General features: G+C 41.8%; 2 protein-coding genes across 2 annotated transcripts in view; one reads left to right on the top strand and one right to left on the bottom strand.

Annotated features, from left to right (window-relative positions):
- The window catches only part of LOC119891504 (scavenger receptor cysteine-rich type 1 protein M160-like), a 1270577-nt gene that overhangs the window by 103478 nt on the left and 1146135 nt on the right, over positions 1-20964 (top strand). The window contains exons 17-18 of the mRNA XM_038703207.1: positions 2676-2999; positions 3093-3386. Coding sequence (XP_038559135.1) covers positions 2676-2999; positions 3093-3386 — 618 coding nt within the window. The remainder of the gene's footprint in view (positions 1-2675; positions 3000-3092; positions 3387-20964) is intronic.
- LOC119891591 lies at positions 5327-6961 on the bottom strand. Its single transcript, XM_038703361.1, has 2 exons — positions 6336-6961; positions 5327-5685 (listed from the first exon to the last, which is right to left on the bottom strand). The coding sequence occupies exons 1-2, from the start codon at positions 6931-6933 to the stop codon at positions 5351-5353; spliced, it is 933 nt and encodes a 310-aa protein (XP_038559289.1). The 5' UTR covers positions 6934-6961; the 3' UTR covers positions 5327-5350.

Genomic DNA, 20964 nt, shown 5'->3' with positions numbered 1-20964 from the left:
CCTATCTAGTGCCATTTCTAATAATAATGTTTAGAATATTCCATTCATCTTTAATAGCATTTAATTGTTATCAAATAGTTTACTATAATATTCTATCTTACAAGTTCTTATAATATTAATTTCCTTATTTTTATATTTCTTATATGTATTTTCTGCTGCTATAGATCTGTGTTTCAGAAATTCTCTATAAAATATGTTTTTCTTTTTACAGGGATTTTGTAATTCTTTTGAAATCCACAGTATTTCACTTTATTCTTTACTTGTGTAACATTCAATGTAAACTTTTTGTTTCAAATGGAAACGAACGCTGCTTTCCTGGGTAAAAGTCCAGTTTATGGCCCAACAGCCACCGCAACCACCTCCTTAAGCAAGTATTCTACTTTTCCTGGTAGAATTATTCCTGATGCTTTTCTTTCAGTTACTTATTTAAATTAATTGTTATTATTCCAGCTCTCGTGGCTGTGTTGTGTTGCTTATTTAGTGTGCTGGACTGTTTCTTGTTTTCATTTTTCCCTTCGTTGTCTTACTATGTCAGCTGTTTATTGCTGCTGTTCGGCTGGTTGTCTTATACTATTATTAGTATTTATATTGTTTATTTTTGTTTGTGTTTGTTTGTTGTTGTTTTTCTCCTCCCCAAGCCCCCCTCTCTGTTCTATTGCAGGTTTCGAGTATATTAATACTCTCTTGTTAAAGTAAAATCTCATCATCCCATCTAGCTCATCATACTCTATACCAGGCTGCTGGACAGGACAGGTTTAAAAAAAATAAAAAATAAAAAATATCACACACCTACCTGTAGCGTTGAAATATGATGCTACAGGACTTCCCGCAGTGCGTTACAAACTGACTTTACCATGCGTACATATGTGACGACTCGGAAGTGAGAATGTGTCGGCCCAGTTTATAACACTCAGTCTAGCATAGCAGCAGACTGTCTCTGGCAGCCATGACAGTCTGATGAGCGGCTGCCTCAGTAAATCTGCTGCTGAATGCACCAAGATATATAGGCCTATGGGTAGTAAAAATATTTTCTCGTAAAACACCATTTTTGAAGAAAAAAAACATATTATGTTGTGTAAAATCAGATTTTTAGGAAAATATAAAAGGTCACTAATTTTGTTCATTCTTTCCCTGTTTTTTTTACATTTTGGCTGAACTGCACTGTAAAGGTGTCCTGTGGTGTGACATAACTAAATGAAGAAAAAAAAGTCTTTAACAATATACAAACAATCATGAAAGAGATTCATCTTAATTGTAAGACACTTTTTTTCATATACTGTTATTTATTAGACATGAACTTTTGAATAACACTATTTTCCTCCATGAATTGGACGTGGACTTGCACCGTTTGAATAAAAGTGAGTTAGACTTTGTCATCCTTTCAAAACTGTTGAAAGTTATACACATTTTTGATGAGTGATATATAATATCTCCCCTAATGAAATACTGAACTGTTTTTATTAAATATATTTTGAGATAAACACACATTTTTGGTTCTTTTATGTGTGTCACACTATAGGACAATAATGGTAGTTATTGCATTAAAGCGGAAATAAATGGTATTACACTAAAGAATTTTTAATTAACTTTCAATATGTAATGTTGATACAAACAATATCAGTATCAACCGTGTTTTAAACAAACTTATCATCGACATAATTAAAGTTGACTCCTCGATAGAACAATCCTTGTGTAATTATTTTGGTGTTAGAGAAGAAAGAAAATGTAATTTTGCAAAAAAAAAAAAAAATCTCAATAATTATGAATATGGCTTCAGTACCATATCTTTAATCGGGTCTTTCAACTAAATAAGGTTTTCAGTTGAATTGCCCGATTAAAATTAAGATATGGTGTCACACCAGAGGACATGTTTTTCAGTGACAAAATATAGAAATATATGGATGAAATAAATGATTCCCATTTACTAAAATAGACACTTGTAACATCATGCCTGAAGTATTTATAAAAGTTGTAATTTATTGAACCATGCTTGAGACAGTCACACCATAGAACAATTTGGAAAGAAATCTAATAACAAATCTGTTTTTACAACAACAGATCCTTGTAAAACAAATAAAGGTTTAACCATTTACTGCACTTAAATCATGACAAAATCATTTTTATTCATTTTAATCTTCTGTGAAAGTGAAATTGCCATGTCACATCAACAACCCATATATGTATATACAACATACATGTCTGCTGCTTCAGGAGGCCCTGGGGCCAAAGGAAAGAGTCCAGCCCCTATCCCTGTTAGAGCTGTTGGAGCATTTTCTAAGCAGCTTTTTCTTCTGGGTTCCAGATCTTCTTAGAACATTAAGACAGAATGAAAAGTGTTGAACTTGTTTGTGTGGAGAGCAAAGATTGTGGAGTAGCTGAGCAGAAGGAACAGAGCAGAGAAATCTGCAGATTCGCAGATGATGTTGTGCTGTTGTTTGGAAACATGTTGAAAGTGTTCAGACGTGGAGAACAAGTGTGACAGAGTATTAAATGGAAATGTGCTGGTGAACTTGCTGCAGTCTGTGCTGGTAGAAAGATGTGTTCTGTTGTTAATGATGAACTGATGTTGGAGTTGTGCTGAGTCCACCTTGAATCACTGAATTGTTGTTTCATGACATGTTTTTCTTTTGTGTCTGATGTCTTTATCTCTATTTCATCTTCTATTATCTCTCCAGACTCTGTCAGGCTGGTGAACGGGACTAGTCTGTGCTCAGGCAGACTGGAGGTGAAGTCTAACCAGTCTAACCAGTCTAACCAGAGGTGGTCCTCAGTGTGTGAAGCTGACTTTGACCAGCAGGATGCAGAGGTGGTCTGTAGGGAGCTTGGCTGTGGGGCTCCTTCAGTCCTCCAGGGGGCGCTCTATGGAGAAGTGGAGGCTCCGATGTGGACCAAAGAGTTCCAGTGTGGAGGCCATGAGTCTGCTCTCCTGGACTGTAGAAGCTCAGGCTCAGCTAGAAACACCTGCTCACCTGGAAAAGCTGTTGGACTCACCTGCTCAGGTAGAAGAGGAGCTGCAGCTTTGATTTGGTTCATTTCTGTTCTGATGAAAATCACTTTCTTGTTTTACTGATGACTCTCTGGTTTCTGTTCAGAGGCTGATGATGTCAGGTTGGTGGGAGGAGCCAGTCGCTGTGCAGGAACACTGGAGCTGAAACAGGGAGACTGGAGACCAATGAGATACTCTGTCTCTTTCTGGACCCTGAAGGAAGCAGCTGTTGTCTGTAGAGATCTGGACTGTGGCTCTGCTGTTTCTGTAGGAGAGAGAAAGGAGTCCTCAGTCAGACCTGTGTGGTGGATCAGGTCTGACTGTGTTCAGTCTGGATCTGCTCTGAGGGAGTGTGTAGAATCAACTTCCTCTTCCTTCATCCTGGATCTCACCTGCTCAGGTAAGCCCATCAGTGACATCATCGATGACATCATGTATGAAGGTTAGGTGTGTTTTTTTTTTTTAAATCGTGATAACACACTAGATAATTTATACAAAAGTCTGTATACATTTTTCCTCACTGAATAGTAGGCAGACTACTTAGTAGTAGGGCTGTAATGGTTCTGAAACAGAGACCAAAATTGCAACATAAAACAATTTGGTGTCGCGGATCCGAGAGACAGAACCGCAATATACCTGCTCATTGGTATGTTGAGCTCTCATTAAGCCGTCGGCAGTGTATATTGTAGGCTCTTTGTATTAACAGCAGTTATTGTAGGTAATTTTCCACCTTAGATTAGTTTTTATTTACTTGAATCTGCTCCTCTGCTCTTCTCCCCACACTCACACACACCTAGCCTGCACCTCTTTGAAACAGCCTGTACTCAAAACGTTTAGTTAGTAAAATACAGTAACGTGAAAGTATGAGTACACCTGACACAAAATGATTGCGTCACATGACCCTTGTCTGACTGAAAATGTACGTCAGTTCAACATAACTTTTTTAATTACGCGACAAAATAAGTTGTACTGTTTCAGCATTTAAATTTGTATCACGTTAACAGAAAATGTATAAGTTATATGAATAAAAATTACAAGGCCACTGAATTCAAATTTTTATGTTTATTAACCACAAAAAAATGATCTTTAATAACTATCATTTTATGTACAAACAGCAATTGCATATTGTAATTTTAAAGTCTACTGAAAATAACATTTTTTATTAATCAGCTAAATTCAAATTCGTTCACTCTACTCAAATTTTTTTTGGAAAACTTTGGAAACTTTTTAGTACTAAGATTTCTGTCAGTTCTACACAAATTTTTCAACCACATGATATATAATATTTTGTGTTTTGATAACATCAAATTATATGTCAAATTATGTGGGAATATCTAGTATATGTAACACAAGTTATGTTTAAGTTGTTAAATGTATATATTATTGTTTATTATTGTAAGGACAGGTGTGTTTTGTGTTTAGAACCAAAAATCTATTTTGTAAAGTGTACAAACAGTTATTACATCAATACAACTATTATACAACTCATTTTAAAAACTCCTTGCACACAATAAAAAAAAATAAAATAATAAATAAAATATTAGGTATCATGAACACATCTCTCTATTGTTCATACAAACTCCCATGTGGTTTCTACCTTCTCATTGCTTATCCATAATACATGGTTATAAGAAGAAATCTGGACATTAGGGTCTAAAGTGTATCTTTTTTATTTAGCAAAATGCAGACACTGCACTGATGTAAGGGCCACAATCATCACTATCACAGCTCAACATCTTCTCAACAAAACAGCATCATTTCAGCATTTCAACATATCTTCAAGTACTTTTCTTATAGTACTAATCTTCTGGGACGCGCTGCTGCGCTCCTAGTGTGAGCACAAGCATTGACTTCAATGGTAGCGATGAGGTACGGCAGCCGTGGAGCAGCCGTAACGCGGTGCACACGCCGCCTGTGTGAGTCCAGTGTAAATCTAATGAGGTAGCTAAAAGTAATCATTGGTCATCACCTTCAGTCAAAGTGGTGGGATGATTTCTGCCCAAACTAACCTTAAAGGGATTGTTTGCAATTTCTTTTTATGATTAACATTTTATTGATTTTTCAGAACATTTGAACACACACACATTCCTTCCGAAAAATAAAGCAATACTCATACAACAAAATAGAATGAAAGGAGGACGTGGCACGCCCATAGACAAAAACTAAATACATTTAGAAAATAATAGAGAAAATAAAATAAATAAATTAATTAATTAAAAATAATAATAATAAAATAAAATAAAGCAGTGATGCACCTAGCCCTTGAGTTACAGCCTTGCCTAAATGTAGGTACCGTATTCTATCCAAAAGTATCCATCAATCTTGTTTTCTAGTTAAATGCTATGTTTTTGAGCTGGAACGCTGTTAAACCTTCAAGGTGTACGAATGAAACTTCCCCCATTTCAAGTTGTACTCCTCCACTTTATCAAGCAACCTATAGGACAGATGTTCAAGGGCAGCCAGCTGACCCAGAGTGGCGTACCACAAATCCAGTGCTGGTGCAGAGGGGGCTTTCCATTCTTTGACCACAAGTTTCCGGCCTAGCATGAGGACAGTCTGGATCCAGTTAGAGAGTGGAGGGGCCAGGTCACTTAATGCAGAGGGGTCCCCCAAAATAAACAGACTAGGGGTGAGTGGGATATTCTGTTCGACAATTTTCTCTACAATTGTATGCAGATACTTCCACTGTTGATTACGTGGTAAGTCAAATTCCTGACTAAGTGCCTCAAAAGACTTTAATGTCCCATCCTGGTACAAGTCACCGAGCACCCTAATCCCTTTTTGCAACCAAAGCTTCCAAAGGAAGGGAGATTTATTTATACAGAGCTTGGGATTTAGCCAGATCCCTGCAGCCTGGTGCAGATACGGATCAAATTTAAGAATCTTAGCTACTCTCTTCCAGACCAAAATGCCTGAATTTTCGGGCAACTCCAGAGCATGTGTACAAAGGTACCATTTTTGTCCTGACACCTCCAGCATTCTGAGTTATCAACCAAACCAACCTTATGCAGCGTGGATGGTGTCCAATAGATTCTATTCAGTATTTTGAATTGGATAAGTCGCGTTCGCAATTCCCTTGACATTTTTTTCCCATTGCTAAGAATTCTGCCCCATTCTGCATCTGTAAATGACACCTTTAAATCAGTTTCCCATGTCATTTTCAGGGACAAAATATTAGAGTCCGAGGCCATAAGGATCATAGCGTAGTAGGCAGAGGCTTCATGGCCACGCCCATAGATTGTTAAAACCTTCTCCAATATGTCACCGCTCGGTGGGACTACTGAAGGGGAGCCGAAGATCTGCACCAGTAGGTGTCTTAACTGAAAATACTTCCACTGTTGATTACGTGGTAAGTCAAATTCCTGACTAAGTGCCTCAAAAGACTTTAATGTCCCATCCTGGTACAAGTCACCGAGCACCCTAATCCCTTTTTGCAACCAAAGCTTCCAAAGGAAGGGAGATTTATTTATACAGAGCTTGGGATTTAGCCAGATCCCGGCAGCCTGGTGCAGATACGGATCAAATTTAAGAATCTTAGCTACTCTCTTCCAGACCCACTGAATATGAGACAAAATGGGATGTGACTGATACTGTTGGGCTAATTTAGCTGAGATGCATGCAATGGGTGTGAGAGGGGAGGACACCGCGCTTTCGAGGTGGAACCACGGAGGGGCTCTCTCCGGGGGTAAAGACCACTGTGCCATATGCCTAATGGTAAACGCATAATGGTAAAAAAGCAAGTTGGGCACACCTAATCCTCCTTTGTCCACTGGCCTCTGCAGCTTTCGCAGGTTCATCCTGGGGCGTTTATTATTCCATAAAAATGTATTACAAAGTTGATCAAATTGTTTGAAATAGCGCAAAGGAATTCGGACTGGCATAGCCTGTAGCAAATAGTTAAATTTCGGAGCACAAATCATTTTAATGATGTTTGCCTTCCCCCACATAGAGAGAACACTGGAGATAATGAGATAATGGAGACCACCGCTCTAAGTCAGTCTGCAGTTTGTCCAGTAGGGGGTCAAAGTTTGTTTTAACCAGATCCGTCAATATGGGGGGGGATGTTAAACCAAGATATTTAATGCCTTTCTTAGGCCAGGCAAAAGTGCCTGACTGGAAGAGGGATTTGGGACAATATGGAGTGAGAGGAAGAGCCTCAGATTTTGTCCAGTTGACTTTATAGCCCGAAATGGATGAGAACTTGTCAATAATTTTGAATAGTGATGCAAGAGACTGTTCGGGATCTGTGACAAACAAAAGGATATCGTCTGCATACATCATCAATTTATGACATTTTTCACCGATTTGTATGCCTGGAAATGTAGATTCTTTACGTATAGCAACCGCTAGCGGTTCAAGTGCAACTGCAAAAAGTAGAGGAGAGAGAGGATCTCCCTGCTTCGTGCCTCTTTCCAGTTCAAATGGGAGGGAGATGATACCGTTAGTAAGCACTGACGCTGAGGGATGAGTATATATGAGCCCAATCCAAGCTATGAACTTTTTGCCGAAGCCAAAACATTCAAGGGTGGAGAGCAGATAATGCCACTCCACCCTGTCAAACGCCTTTTCGGCGTCCAGCGTGATAGCAGCCATGGGAGAGGCATTATCCTGAGTGGCCTACATAATATCAAGAAGTCTTCTGATGTTGTCAGCCGAGGAGCGCGAACGTATAAAGCCGACCTGGTCAGGATGGATCAAGGAGGTTATTACCTTGTCCAGACGGTTAGCTACAATTTTAGATAGTATTTTACTGTCGCAGGAGGTCAAACTAATAGGTCTAAAATTCTTACAGTCTAGAGGGTCTTTTCCTTCCTTCAAGATAAGGGTGATAATGGCCTCGGAAAAAGAGGGAGGGAGTTTACCCTTCTCGAAAGCGTCATTATAGGTGCCTAAGAGTAATGGTGCAAGTTCCTCAGCATAAGCTTTATAAAACTCGGCCGTAAAGCCATCTAAACCCGGTGCTTTACTTGAAGGGAGGTGTTTAATAACATCCCTTATCTCCTCAATAGTAACAGGTGATTCAAGGCGTTCGAGCTGGTCCCCCGACAACACCGGCAGATCAAGAGTTGACAGAAAAGATGTAATGTCATCCCTGTCCCCCCCTGCCTCTGAAGTATAGAGTTTTACATAAAAGTCTCTAAAAACTGTATTAATCTCCTTGGGATCAGTCAGGACAGACCCATTGTCCCTCCTAATAGCAGGAATAGTACTCATTGCTTCTTTTTGTTTAATGTACCTGGCAAGTAGTCTACCAGCCTTGTCACCCTCCTCAAAATATTTCTGCCTTGCCCGAAAGAGAGAGAATTCTGCCCTCTGGGTCATAATTGAATTAAAATCATATTTTAGTCTAGTCAACCTGGTAAGATTTCCAGAGGACATATTTTTTTTAAAGTTAGATTCTGCCGTTATGATCTGTTTTTCAAGCTCCTGGAGCTTAGTATTGTTTTCCTTCTTCCTGAATGACGAGTATTGAATTATGTGGCCTCTCAAAAAGGCTTTCAAAGCCTCCCATGCTACCTCTGCTGATGGAGCCGTTGGGAGATTGGACTCTATATAGAGGTTGATTTGTGATCTAAGTGATTCCTTAAAGGTCTCATCTAATAGAAGGCTAGAGTTTAGTCTCCATCTAGTTGACCTAGCCGGCTTATTAAAGGACAGAATATGGAGAAATATTGGACTATGGTCTGAAATAATTATATTACCAATGTCACTCGCCCCCATAGCTGATACCAGTGAATGAGACACGAAGAAAAAATCTATTCTGGAAAACGAGCTATGTGGTGAAGAGAAGAATGTGTAATCCCTCGAAGATGGGTTTTGTAACCGCCAAATGTCTACTAGACCGGATGCTTTGGACATATCTTTGAGCACTGCGTGTGCCCTATTGGTGCGGACAGATGGAGAGCTACGATCTAATATAGGGTCCATTACCTCATTAAAATCACCCCCCATGATAATTGGATAGTCTCCCATATCATTTAGTTTCTTCTCAAGTAGCCCAAAAAATGCCGGATCGTCTCTATTTGGAGCGTACACATTCGCAAGTATAATACTATTTCCCTGGATCTCACAAAGCATCAACAGTATTCTCCCTTCCTCATCTGCACTCTCTTTTAAGCATTTAAATTGTAGCCGCTTGTTAACTAGAGTAGCCACTCCTCTGCTCTTGCTACTGCCACAGGCAGCCGCCACAAAGCCCACCCAATCACCCCGGAGCTTTTGAGATTCTTGTGGTAATAAGTGGGTCTCCTGCATAAATACCACATCACATTTTTTAGATCTAATGAAAGTTCATACCTTCCTCTTCTTCACTATGTTGTGGAGGCCTCTGACATTCCAGCTCATAAGTTTCAACCCTTTTGTACTACTAGCTGAAATAATGTATAATGAGTGTTAAACAAGCTTTGCTGTACTTTCCAAAATGACTTATTTATGAGTAACATCACTAAACAATAAGAGACAAAAAACACATTAAATTTTACATTAAACATACAGATAACAACAGCAACAAAAATGCATCTGTAAGGCCAGACGCAAACACTAATCTCAGTTTGGTCCGTGACTCTCTAACTTAAAGCCGCTATGACCGTGCCCCACCCACCCTGCACCTGATGTCCTGCCCAGAATCAGGCAGTGACGACCACCCAACCTCCTACCTGCCCGACACGAGCGTAACCATTAACCTTATAATAACAAAGAGGAAGATATTTCGAACTCAGACAACGAGTTACACATTAAACAGAAGTCTGCATAAAGACAAAAAATTATTGTGTGACCCATGACGCCCCTATGCATAAACCAGAAAATGGGCGAACATTGAAAGGGCAAGGCTTGGGCTGCCTCACCAATAAAGCCTCACTTTACATCATGAAATTAAGCAGCGGTGTTGCCTAGCACAATAAAGTGATTTTACTAACCTCCAGGTGAGTCCTCTCTGTGTTCATGCGCGTCCGAGCTAGTGATAGACCCACTGAAGGGCTCAGCCCTCTCCTGAGGGGAAACAACCCAAACCTCCCCGTGAATCAAGTCCTTTAAGGTTTTTTTTTTTTTTTTTTCTCTCTTCCCTCTATTACAATTAAGCGCCAATAGTTAAACCTCCTGATATAATGAGAGAGAGAGAATAATAATAAACAAAAAATAAACAAAGGATCAGAGGACCCGCCAATAGTCCATATAGCCAGAAACTCTCCAGCAATATTATCCACTTATGTTCCGACAAAAAAGAAGACGACTAAATGTCTGTTTGACAGTCAAAGATGGAACATTTAGTGGATTCATCTTTACCCTCATATACTCCGGGACCAAAGGAAGACCAACAGAAAAAGAATCCGCAAAGCAAGGGCTCAGCCCTCCACAATTTAAGGCCATGATACAATACCATTACACCAAAACACTGTAACGCCGAGTTAACCAAGGGAATGAATGTAAGCCAGGGCTTTTTTATGGTCATCAAATCGGCGGGGGCCCTGCGCTGATCTCACGGTGAGCACTGCCGGGTAATCGAGAGAAAATCTCATGCGTTTTTCATGGAGCATCTTCTTACACTCGTTGAACTTTATGCACTTCTCATTAACCAACTTTGAATAGTCGGCGAAGACCATTATACGATGCTCCTTCCAGGTAACTATACCCATCTTGCGTGCAGCCTCCGCGATGCGGTTTCGGTCCTGGAATCTGAGAAATCTGGCGATAATGGGTCTTGCTGGCGAGGGATGTTCCGGACCTGAGCCCTTGCGCAATCCACCAATCCTGTGCGCTCTGTCAATTTCCAGTCCTCCGGGGGAATCGAGGTTCAGGATCTCCGGTAAGCATTTTATGAGGAATGACATGGTGTTACCGCCCTCGCAGCCCTCAGGAAACCCGATGAACCGTAAATTATTTCTACGCTCCCGATTCTCAATGTCGTCCAGTTTATGGCGGAGGGCTTCCACCTCAGTAACTGTGGCTGGAGGATTCGCCTGCTGTCTCTCGTTAGCCTCCTCGAGGAAGCCCAAACGGCTCTCGACTTGAGAAATGCGATTTGTAATTTCAGCAAGTTTGCTATCTGTAGCACTTGTTGTCACCCATATAGCCTCCAGCTTCTTGTCGTGGGCGTCTGACTTTTCCAGGATTAATGCGGTAAGTTTAGCAAACTCTTTGGCTACATTACCAGGGATGGTGCTAGCGTCCGGTTCATCAGCGTCGGGCTCGTCATGAGGCTGCGGTTTCTTTTGGTTAGCTTGGCTAGCGTTAGCCACTTCGTTAGCCTTCGTTCCACCCGAGCCAGTTCTTGGAGGATTAGTGGTACTTCTGGTATTGTTTGGCATTATTGTCATATAACTTCAACTTTTAATATGTTAACTCACATAAAGTTGGACTCTTTGTCAAGTTTTAAAGTTAATATCGTGCTGGGATGGGCGCAACTACTCCTCACGCAGCCATTCTCGTCAACCACGTCACGTGACTCCATTGTTTGCAATTTCTGAAATGGGGCTGTATGAGGTGCTTATCCAGTCACAGTGAGTCGCGTGTGGAGGAGGCTAGTTGTTTAGAGATGCACTGATCAATTGGCTGGGGACTGGAATAGGCCGGTTTTCAGCTTAACAGGCCGTGACCAGGTCCGAGCAGCATCAAATATCCGATTTTCTGCCCGTCACATTTAACGGCACACACAGTGGCACAGACAGTAACCGGCTACTGTCACAGCCTCACACGCTAAAAGATGTTGAAGACACAGTGCTCGCAATTTACACGTGCAGTGCAGAGAAACACACAGGAAGAGACGCTGTCTTGTATTGGGTTAGAAGGCGCGGACACGTGGATATTTTACAGAAAGGGCCAGGTAAAGCAACAGTGAACACACCTGTTGGTGCTGATGTCATTCAGTACTACGTCTTACAGTTGGTCTCGATTTGTAATTACCAACTTTAGAGAAGCACCGATTGCATTTTTCTGACCTGCCGATTTTGGCCGCAGTTAGGGTGAGCAGTAGGCCTGTTCTTGTAAATATTACACCATAAATCCATTTTATTGTCTACCAACTGCGTGTGTCACGTGACTGTTTTGGTCCAGTCATTACTGAGAGATCATGCCTGCAAGTTAGACTGCTTTAATTAATAACCCATGGTGGATAATAATATTATTACATTATATAATAATGCCCCCCCCCCCCAAAGCAAAACAAAACCTGGGAAGAAAAAAAGTGATGAGCTGAACTCAGATCAAAAATCGAGGTCTGAACCGAAAGATTCGGAGAATCATTACACCCTAATCAATCTGATATAAAATGAGTTCAGATAGAGAATCGTAATGTTGGTTTTGATAGATCTTCCATTAAATGCTCATCCTACTATTGCTTGCACATGTTAAGTGAACATCAGCAACAGCTCAGTGTCGTCTTCTTGCAGCAGCACCGGTAGACATTGAGGAACTGCAGTCTGCTCCACATTGATGTCTTGTGTTTGATGTAGTGAAACATAAGGCAGAAGAATAAAAAGCTAAAATACCAACAATATATACAGTATGTACACTTTGCAGACAGTACTGTTTGTTTTTCTCTATGTACTAGGGATGTCGCAAATATGCTGTAGATTTTTGGCTGAGCCAGAGTTCTTTGTTAATGCAAGTCCAACCCAATACTTTTTTATTCAAATGTTGATGAAATATATACCTGGAACTAGGGTTGGGAGATCTTCTCTATTTTCATATTGTCTAATCATGGCTACTTGACATCACTGATTGGCGAAACCAGTACAGTGTTTCCCACAGAATTAGCGTGTAACTGTGGTGGTGCGAGTGCATGCTAACCTCCAATGTGTTTGTGAGAGAGGGAGCGAGCAAGCGGAGGTGCTGAGCGAATCTATGCGCAGCTCCACAATGAATTATGATTCAGGACATAATTTACCTGAGTTTGCTTCTTCGGTGGAGAAGAGATCTTCTGGGCACTTCCGTCCAATTCTCCCTGCATCACTCTGGCTACAGCTAGCAAACAATGCAGTTTACACGTCAACTCTCAGCCGCTGGTTGTTGATGCATCGATATTCTGCAGAAACATGATAAAAACAAAGTGACCGTAATCACTCCCTCATAACATCAGAAACATAGCCCACCAAAATGAATATTTCCCTCTATGTATCTCGGATGATAGCTCAGTGTTCCCCCTAGGATGGAGTTGTAGCAGCGGAGGTGAGGCAACATTTTTGTCTGAATAAAACACTAAGAAACAACCTTGTACCTTCAATTCAATTCAATTTTATTTATATAGCGCCAAATCACAACAACAGTTATCTCACAGCGCTTTTCATAAAAGAGCAGGTCTAGACCGTACTCTATGATGTTATTTACAGAAGCCCAACAGTTCCCACCAAGAGCAGCACTAGGAGACAGAGGCAAGGAAAAACTTCCTTTAAGAGGCAGAAACCTCGAGCAGAACCATGGCTCAGGGTGGGCGGCCATCTGCCTCCACCGGTTGGGGTGAAGGAGAGAGAGAGAGAGGAGAGGGAGAGAGGGGAGGGAGGCAGCCTACACAATATACACACAGAGGTACACACAGTGAAGGTAATGTTGCTATAGACTAAATGAAAAATGGTACAGATATTTATAGTAGTGTTAATGGTAACCATCGTAATGTTAATGATTATAATAACAATAATAACAATAAGACTAGCAACAATAGAATAGTCATTGCAGCAGAGGGTGTCGAGCAGGAACACGGTTGCAGCAGATGACCCGCAACCACAGATCCAGACTCCACAGCTCCAGAGCCAGAAAACCTGCAGGAAGTGATAGGAGGAGAGAGGAGAGGGACGAGAAAGCACAAGACTACCAGAAAGGGGAGAAGTTGTGTTAGTAACATGCAATAATGGGATGAGGTTGCATACAGAGGGAGAGAAAGTAGAGGAGAGAGGAGCTCAGTGCATCATGGGAAATTGAAATTTGCTTAATGTGAGACTTAATCGACATGCCCTGATCAAAGATAACTCCAAGATTCCTCACAGTGGTGCTGGAGGCCAGGGCGATGCCATCAAGTGAAACTATATGAGTAACTTTGGCGTGCATGGAGGACTCATCGTTAACATGTACAAACTGAAATCGATCTGATAAATAGGACTTAAACCAGCTTAGAGCGGTTCCTTTAATGCCAATGAAATATTCCAATATCTGCAATAGGATCTGATGGTCAATGGTATCAAATGCAGCACTAAGATCTAATAAAACCAGTACAGAGACAAGTCCTTTGTCTGATGCAATAAGGAGGTCATTAGTAATTTTCACCAGTGCTGTCTCTGTGCTATGATGAGCTCTAAACCCTGACTGAAAATCCTCAAATAAACTATTGCTCTGTAGAAAGTCACACAGCTGTTTAGCAACTGCTTTCTCCAGAACCTTAGAGAGAAATGGAAGGTTAGATATAGGTCTATAGTTGGCTAAAACATCCAGATCAAGTTTGGGCTTTTTCAGAAGAGGTTTAATTACAGCTACTTTAAAGTACTGTGGTACATAGCCTGTTGATAAAGATAGATTGATCATATCTAGTATAGAGGTGCTGACTAAGGGTAGAACATCTTTAAGCAGCCTAGTCGGGATGGGGTCTAAAGGGCAGGTTGATGGTTTAGATGAAGAAATTATTGAAGTTAGTTGGTAAAGATTGAGGGAAGCAAAACAGTCTAAACATGTATCTGGTTCTACAGCTGTTTCTAAGGTTCCTGAGTTAAGAGATAAGTTGGTGCCAGTTGAGGGCAGGTCTTGGTGAATTTTGTCTCTAATAGCTAGAATTTTATCATTAAAGAAGCTCATGAAATCGTAACTACTGAGAGCTATGGGAATACTTGGCTCAATAGAGCTGTGACTCTCTGTCAGCCTGGCTACAGTGCTGAAAAGAAACCTGGGGTTGTTCCTATTTTCCTCTATTAATGACGAGTAGTAGGCTGCTCTGGCATTACGGAGGGCCTTCCTATAAGTTTTAAGACTATCTTGCCAAATTAAACGAGAATTTTCCACTTTGGTGGAACGCCAAACACCTGCTACATATTTGTGAAGGAACACCTTCACAAATATGTAATTTCACATCATAGTGGGCCGTTATTTTCACCATATCTCTGAACAAATAGTTGGAAAAGCTGGAGCAGATAATAAATAACCACCAGCTAAAGATCAGTCTGCTGGAGGAACGACAACCTTTAGATCTGGAGAAAGTAATCTGGTTGGTTCTGTTGCTCCACAGTGATTTTACAGTGATGGCTCAGCATGTTTTGGGCATCAGCCCTAAAACCCTGTTAATATGACCTCAGAATCATTCTAGATACGACTGTTCATGTTTGTGTCTTCATTTTACAGCTTCTGACATTCATCTGTATCATTAATATAAAAACAGACAGCATCAGAAACCTCCTCCCTTCTGAGGTGCATTTTATTTGCACGTTAAAATCCAAACAGAAACGTCTCCTCATCGGCTTAAAAGGACGAGTTTGCATCAGTAATTAGCTTCACTAAGCTCAGCTCCTCCAGTCACCTCCGTCCTTTCTCTTCCAAAACCACTTTTTCAGACTCACCTGAAAACTGAAAAATATCCATCCATCCATCGTCAACCGCTTATCCTGCGTACAGGGTCGCGGGGGGCTGGAGCCTGTCCCAGCTGAAAGACGGGGTACACCCTGGACAGGTCGCCAGTCCCTCACAGGGCCACACATAGACAAACAATTTTGGAGACACCAATTCACCTAGCCTGCATGTCTTTGGACGGTGGGAGGAAGCCGGGGTACCCAGAGAGAACCCACGCAGACACGGGGAGAACATGCAACTCCACACAGAAAGGCCGGGGCAACCGGAGTTTGAACCCACGACCTTCTTGCTATGAGGCGCCCAAACTGGGGAAAAAAAAAAAAGACATAATTTTGGATGAATCAGTCTGTAGGACGGAGCTGCAGGCTACACAAGTTTAGTCTAAGTTTGTAAATGATGTGCTGAACATTGTACAAGTAGGCAGTAATAAAATACAGCTACCAGTTACTTTCTATAAATTGAGCTAATGTTAAGTTACAAAAACGCAGCCTGCCAGGGGCGTAGGAGCGACTTTGAACCCCCCGATTTTTTTTTTTATTAAAGCACTTAAATGCTCACATCTAATGACTTTTAAAAACAGAATGTACTTATTAGTGTGGCTCAAAGAGGATATTTGCAGTGACAGAAGATGGAGAACAGACTGCAGAGGGGAGATTATGAAAACTCGGGTGCAGTGTAATATAACTAGAACAAAACCGGCTACATGCCATAAAAACCATGGAGCAGCTGCTAGTTAAAGAAGCCACAGTACAAATGTATTCAGTTATCCTGACGTTCCACTTGATGTAGCTGTCTGTGATATTTCCTGTCTCTCTCGGCCCTGACTCTCCCTGCAACACGTTGGTGAACACAGAACTGTCTTCAATGCAAACTCTGAAGACATGCCAATGGCAAAGTCTTTTACTACGTGAATACTAGAATATACAGTATGGCTGGTAGATATCCATACAACTTATTCTGGTCTTCCAACACCCTGGTTCAGGGGAAGCATCTGCTGGTGAGGGCCGACAACCGCATCAACACATCAACAGACACAGCGGAGTTTGATCCCTGTCTCTGTTGACATTGGCAGTAACACTATGGACCAGGTCCTCACATTCAACACATTCTCACTCCAAGGCCCTTTGGCGTCGCCTTTTAACGACCTGGGTAACCCTTATGCGTCATTTATTGATGTTTAGGGCTCCAAGTAGTTGGTTATGGTTAGGAAAAGATCATGGTTTAAGTAAAATATCTAGGTACGTCAGTTAACACAGTTAAGTAACGTCACTTACGTCAATTTACATAACTTGCCTAAATACAAATATTTAATGTTGACTTTTTGTTTCACAAGGGACACAAAGCCCGGTCTCCTGGTTCAAAGTCGGGGTTCTGGCCCTCCATCCACACCAACCACCTCCTTACTCAGTCTTTTCTGTTAAATATCTTATACCTGCCTTAACCGTCAAAAACTGACGCTACAGGACTTCCCCCTCTGTGCTGAACTGTGACGCTACAGGGTGTATGGGTGTTGACCATGCGTCCATATGTGACGACTTGTGAGAACGAGTTGACCTGGTGGCCAGCCTGCACAACACCCACTGCCTGCTGGGATTCTCAATTCAGCCACAGAACAGCCCTCCCCTGTGAATGGACCATGCACACGCTCCATGACCAGAAGGGCTGCTGTATTGGTTTCCCCCACCCATGTTGCATCCCTGGTCTCGGGGACTCTTTCGCAGGAGTCAGGCACCATAGGCACGCTGCCAATTTCAGACCAGGTTTGGCTCCTAAAAGGCAGAGGCTGAGACGGGCGGGTCTATCTGCTGAGGTCCTGCGATCATCCAAGTGGAGAGGGCGAGCTCCACCACTTCTTTCTACAAAGCTAAGTGGATGGTCTTTCAGTGCTGGTGCGTCCAAAGGGAGACAGATTCATCTACCTGTTTGGTGGGATCTGATCTGATGGCTGTTGCATTCAACCATCAAGTTTTACGCAGCATCCGTCTCCTCCTGTCACAAGGGTTTTGTTGACAAACCAATCTTCGCCCATTCCCTTGTAAATTGTTTTTTAGCAGGGCATGAGGACTAAGCAGCCTATGTCGCATGTCTTAAAGCCTCAGTGGGACCTGCCCCTTGTGTTGGAGGCTCTAACTGTGCATTCAGACCAAACGCTTAGTGAGGGTTGGGGGTGACGCGATTACATACAGAGTCAATGCAAAGACGCCAGAGCCGCAATTTCCTGTCGGGCGATGCGGTGGGGTGCTGCTGGCAAAGGTAAGGGATTCGCACAAGTTAAAGTAGCATGACACTGTGTTGCTATAGCCAATCAGCACTGAGATTGTCCGGACGTCACCGGCGGCTTCAGAGCCTTGTTTGGAGAGGACCAGGCAGAGAGGGGGAGTGCAGACAGCTGCTGGGTGACGGGGAGCTGTGGAGGACAGAGCCGGGGCAGCGCTGGAGCTTCTGGACAAATAAACACCCGTAGTCAAACTGGATTCTGCTCTGACAACTGAGCTGTTTACTGGCGGGAGGAGCTCAGAATTAATTGCTTTAATTAAATCAACTCTTTGACCAAACTCTTCCTTTGTTCCTAAAAAACATAAAAATTCATCCGGATGCCTTCTACCCCCCACCCCATGATGGCCGAGGGAGGAGAGACTGCATCTGTTGTTTCCCATCTGATGCTCAGCTCTTTGTCTGTTTTCAGTGATAAATTGGTCAGTAAGGCCCTGAAACGCCTGTCCAGATGGCTTTGTGAGAGCATCTCCCAAACCCAGGATCTGTGAGGAGGGACTCCAACAGTCGTTCCAAGGGGGAAGTCAGGACAGCTACCAGGGTTACCATATCATAACTTCATTCTCTCCTCTGTCTCAGTGTCTCAGTGGTTTCCATTGGACTGAACTGTAAAGTTCTCCAGGACAGTGACGTCCTAAAGTGTAGAGAGGTGGGCTTGTTTCTGGAAGCTTCACCTGACAGGACACACCTGGAGGAACCTGTCTGTCTGTCTCTGTGTTTGGGGACGTCCCACCAGGTGGATCCAGTCCCTCCTTTTACAGTCTGTCATCGCTCTGCTCCATGTTTGTTACCCGTGTCAGACCTGTGACATCACTTCCTTCTTCAGGGGCCATTTTGTTGATGTGACCTTTCATCATCTGTGTGTTTACAGACCTGCTGCTTCAGCCCAACATCTCTGTGTCCTCCTCCGAAATGATGTAACAAAGCAAAGGAGGAGTCATGTGTGTATATTTGCCTACAGTGATGCAAGGCAGCCAGCTAGATCACAGATCTGCTGTGGTTTGCTTTTTAACGTTCAATTTAGATTGATTGTTATTTTATTAGTCACTGTAACTTATGTGACCTACATAAGTTACAGTAAAGCAACATAACAGTGCAGGACAACACAGAGTAGAAGACTTGCTAACTAATGTACCCACTCAGTACAGTAACGTTACTTACTATGGTCTAGATGTAGACGGAGTGAAGCACTAACTCACATGTGTCATGTCTCTCCAGGCCAGCAGGGGGGCAGAAGACTGAGCTGGGTTATCATACCCAGGGTGTTTGTGCAGCTGAAGGAGGGCCGACTGAAGAGGAAGGAGCTCAGGGAGCAGAGTAGGACCTCCAAGGATCATCTCAGCTGCCACACAACCCACCATCAGCTCAGTCCAGGATTTTACACTTTTATTCTGATTTTCCCTTTAATAATCCAGCTGGAATTATTAGATTACATTAGAAACTCTATTTTTATTACTCTCAACATGAAAAGAGCATGCATTACTGCGTTACTTCAGTTGTTTATCTTTCATTCCCCATATTCTAATCTTAGTTCAGGTCTTAAGTCTCTGTCCTGGCGGATCACTGTAGCTTGTTGTGCTCTGTCTTGTGTCGTGTCCTCATGTGTTCTTGCCGTTGACTCGACCTCCTGCTTAGTTTGGATTAGATTTGTTTCTCAGTCTTTGTGTTTTTGGATTCTCTCTGTGGAGAAGCTGTTTTTCTGTTGGATCACTTGTTTCGTTTTGAACACTTTTAATTTGCTAATAAATCTCAAGAACTGAACCCGCCTGTTCCTGTGTCCTGCATTTGGGTCCAAAATCTATCATTCACATCAAAACCCACACAATAATCCCAGAGGTACCCGGGGACACGCTGTGGTTTGCTGAAAACAGCGGCTGTTATTATTTTTAGGACTGAAGAATCTCTAGCACTGGATAGGGGATTGGTTTCGCCTGGCCAAGTGATTCTCACACAATGCTGTAGTGAAAGAGCGATAAAGTAACGTTCATTTTGTTTTCTCATTATCCTTTGGTAAAAAGAAACATTCAAAGATAAATCAGAGAAACATCCAGAAAGGATCCTGTTTTAAAAAACCTTTGGGGCCACTAAAGCAGAGAGTCCAGAGTTTACAGGATGCACTTTAATGCAACATGATGTCCTTGTCAGCGCAAACACGCTCTACCGTAAAAACGATGTATCTAAAGAAAATATTACATTTTCACAGAAAGCTTCCTAAATTCAGCCAAGATTCAAACTGATCTTAAAAGAAAACCTTCTGTTTCCACTGACTCATTTCACTTCCCAGTGACAGCAGACCACCTCAGGGTGACCCTGCGAGCTACCATGTATTTGATGCAGCTGTAGAATTTCTTCCTTTTTTCCAGCTTTTAAACATGGGAAAAACATAAAATATAGGCTATTGTTTGTGTCTTTCTATTCTCCTGATAGAGGCCTATACGCCAGATGAATATGCTATATTAATTTTTAGAATTTAACTTCAACTGCAACATGCTATTGTTGATGTGAAAGGCTTATAGGCCTGTTCAATTTCAACTTTTAACAACTCTAGTTTAGTGCCCTTTCACAGGGGCCGATGTGAAGCCAACCTGCGCTTTTTGTTCAAAATGTGGTCTCACATTTGACTCACATACAGCAGTGGACGGTAAGAGGAAGCCCGTGGGCCAAATTAAAGCTATCAGTGCAAGACTCCATCAAGATGACAGGAGGTGTTTTTTACATCGATTACTCTTGGTGCTCAAACGCAGTCAGGATGGATGTATACGTGTATGTAGGCTATTTATGTAGCCTATATATATATATATATTGATTTATTTTAATTAACATATTACCATATTTTAATATAGGCCTACACTTAAATATATGTGTGTAGCAGGAATGAATTACAAATTTCGTTTTTGTTGACTAATGACTAATATAAACAACCTTGTATCTTTTCTCTAAACCTATGAAAGTGTCTCAGTCAAAATTTAATTCACTGTTTGTAATGTTGATATATTCTTGTCGCATATGTTCACATCCTTGGAAGTATGCAAATTAATTTTAATTAAAAAACAGTAGGCCTCTAATGTAGTAAAAGCAGGGAACCTGAAGGCTACGCCTACAGAAGCTTAGAAACGAACAAGAAAACAAGCAGCTAACCAAGATGACTAGACAAAGACAGAAAG

Source organism: Micropterus salmoides, unplaced genomic scaffold, assembly GCF_014851395.1.
Source record: "Micropterus salmoides isolate LMB-PRFRI ecotype aquatic unplaced genomic scaffold, ASM1485139v1 Ms_hic_scaffold_7, whole genome shotgun sequence".
In the NCBI taxonomy this organism is placed as follows: Eukaryota; Metazoa; Chordata; class Actinopteri; order Centrarchiformes; family Centrarchidae; genus Micropterus; species Micropterus salmoides.
Note: the sequence above shows the minus strand (reverse complement) of the source record. Positions and strands in the feature narration are given on the sequence as shown.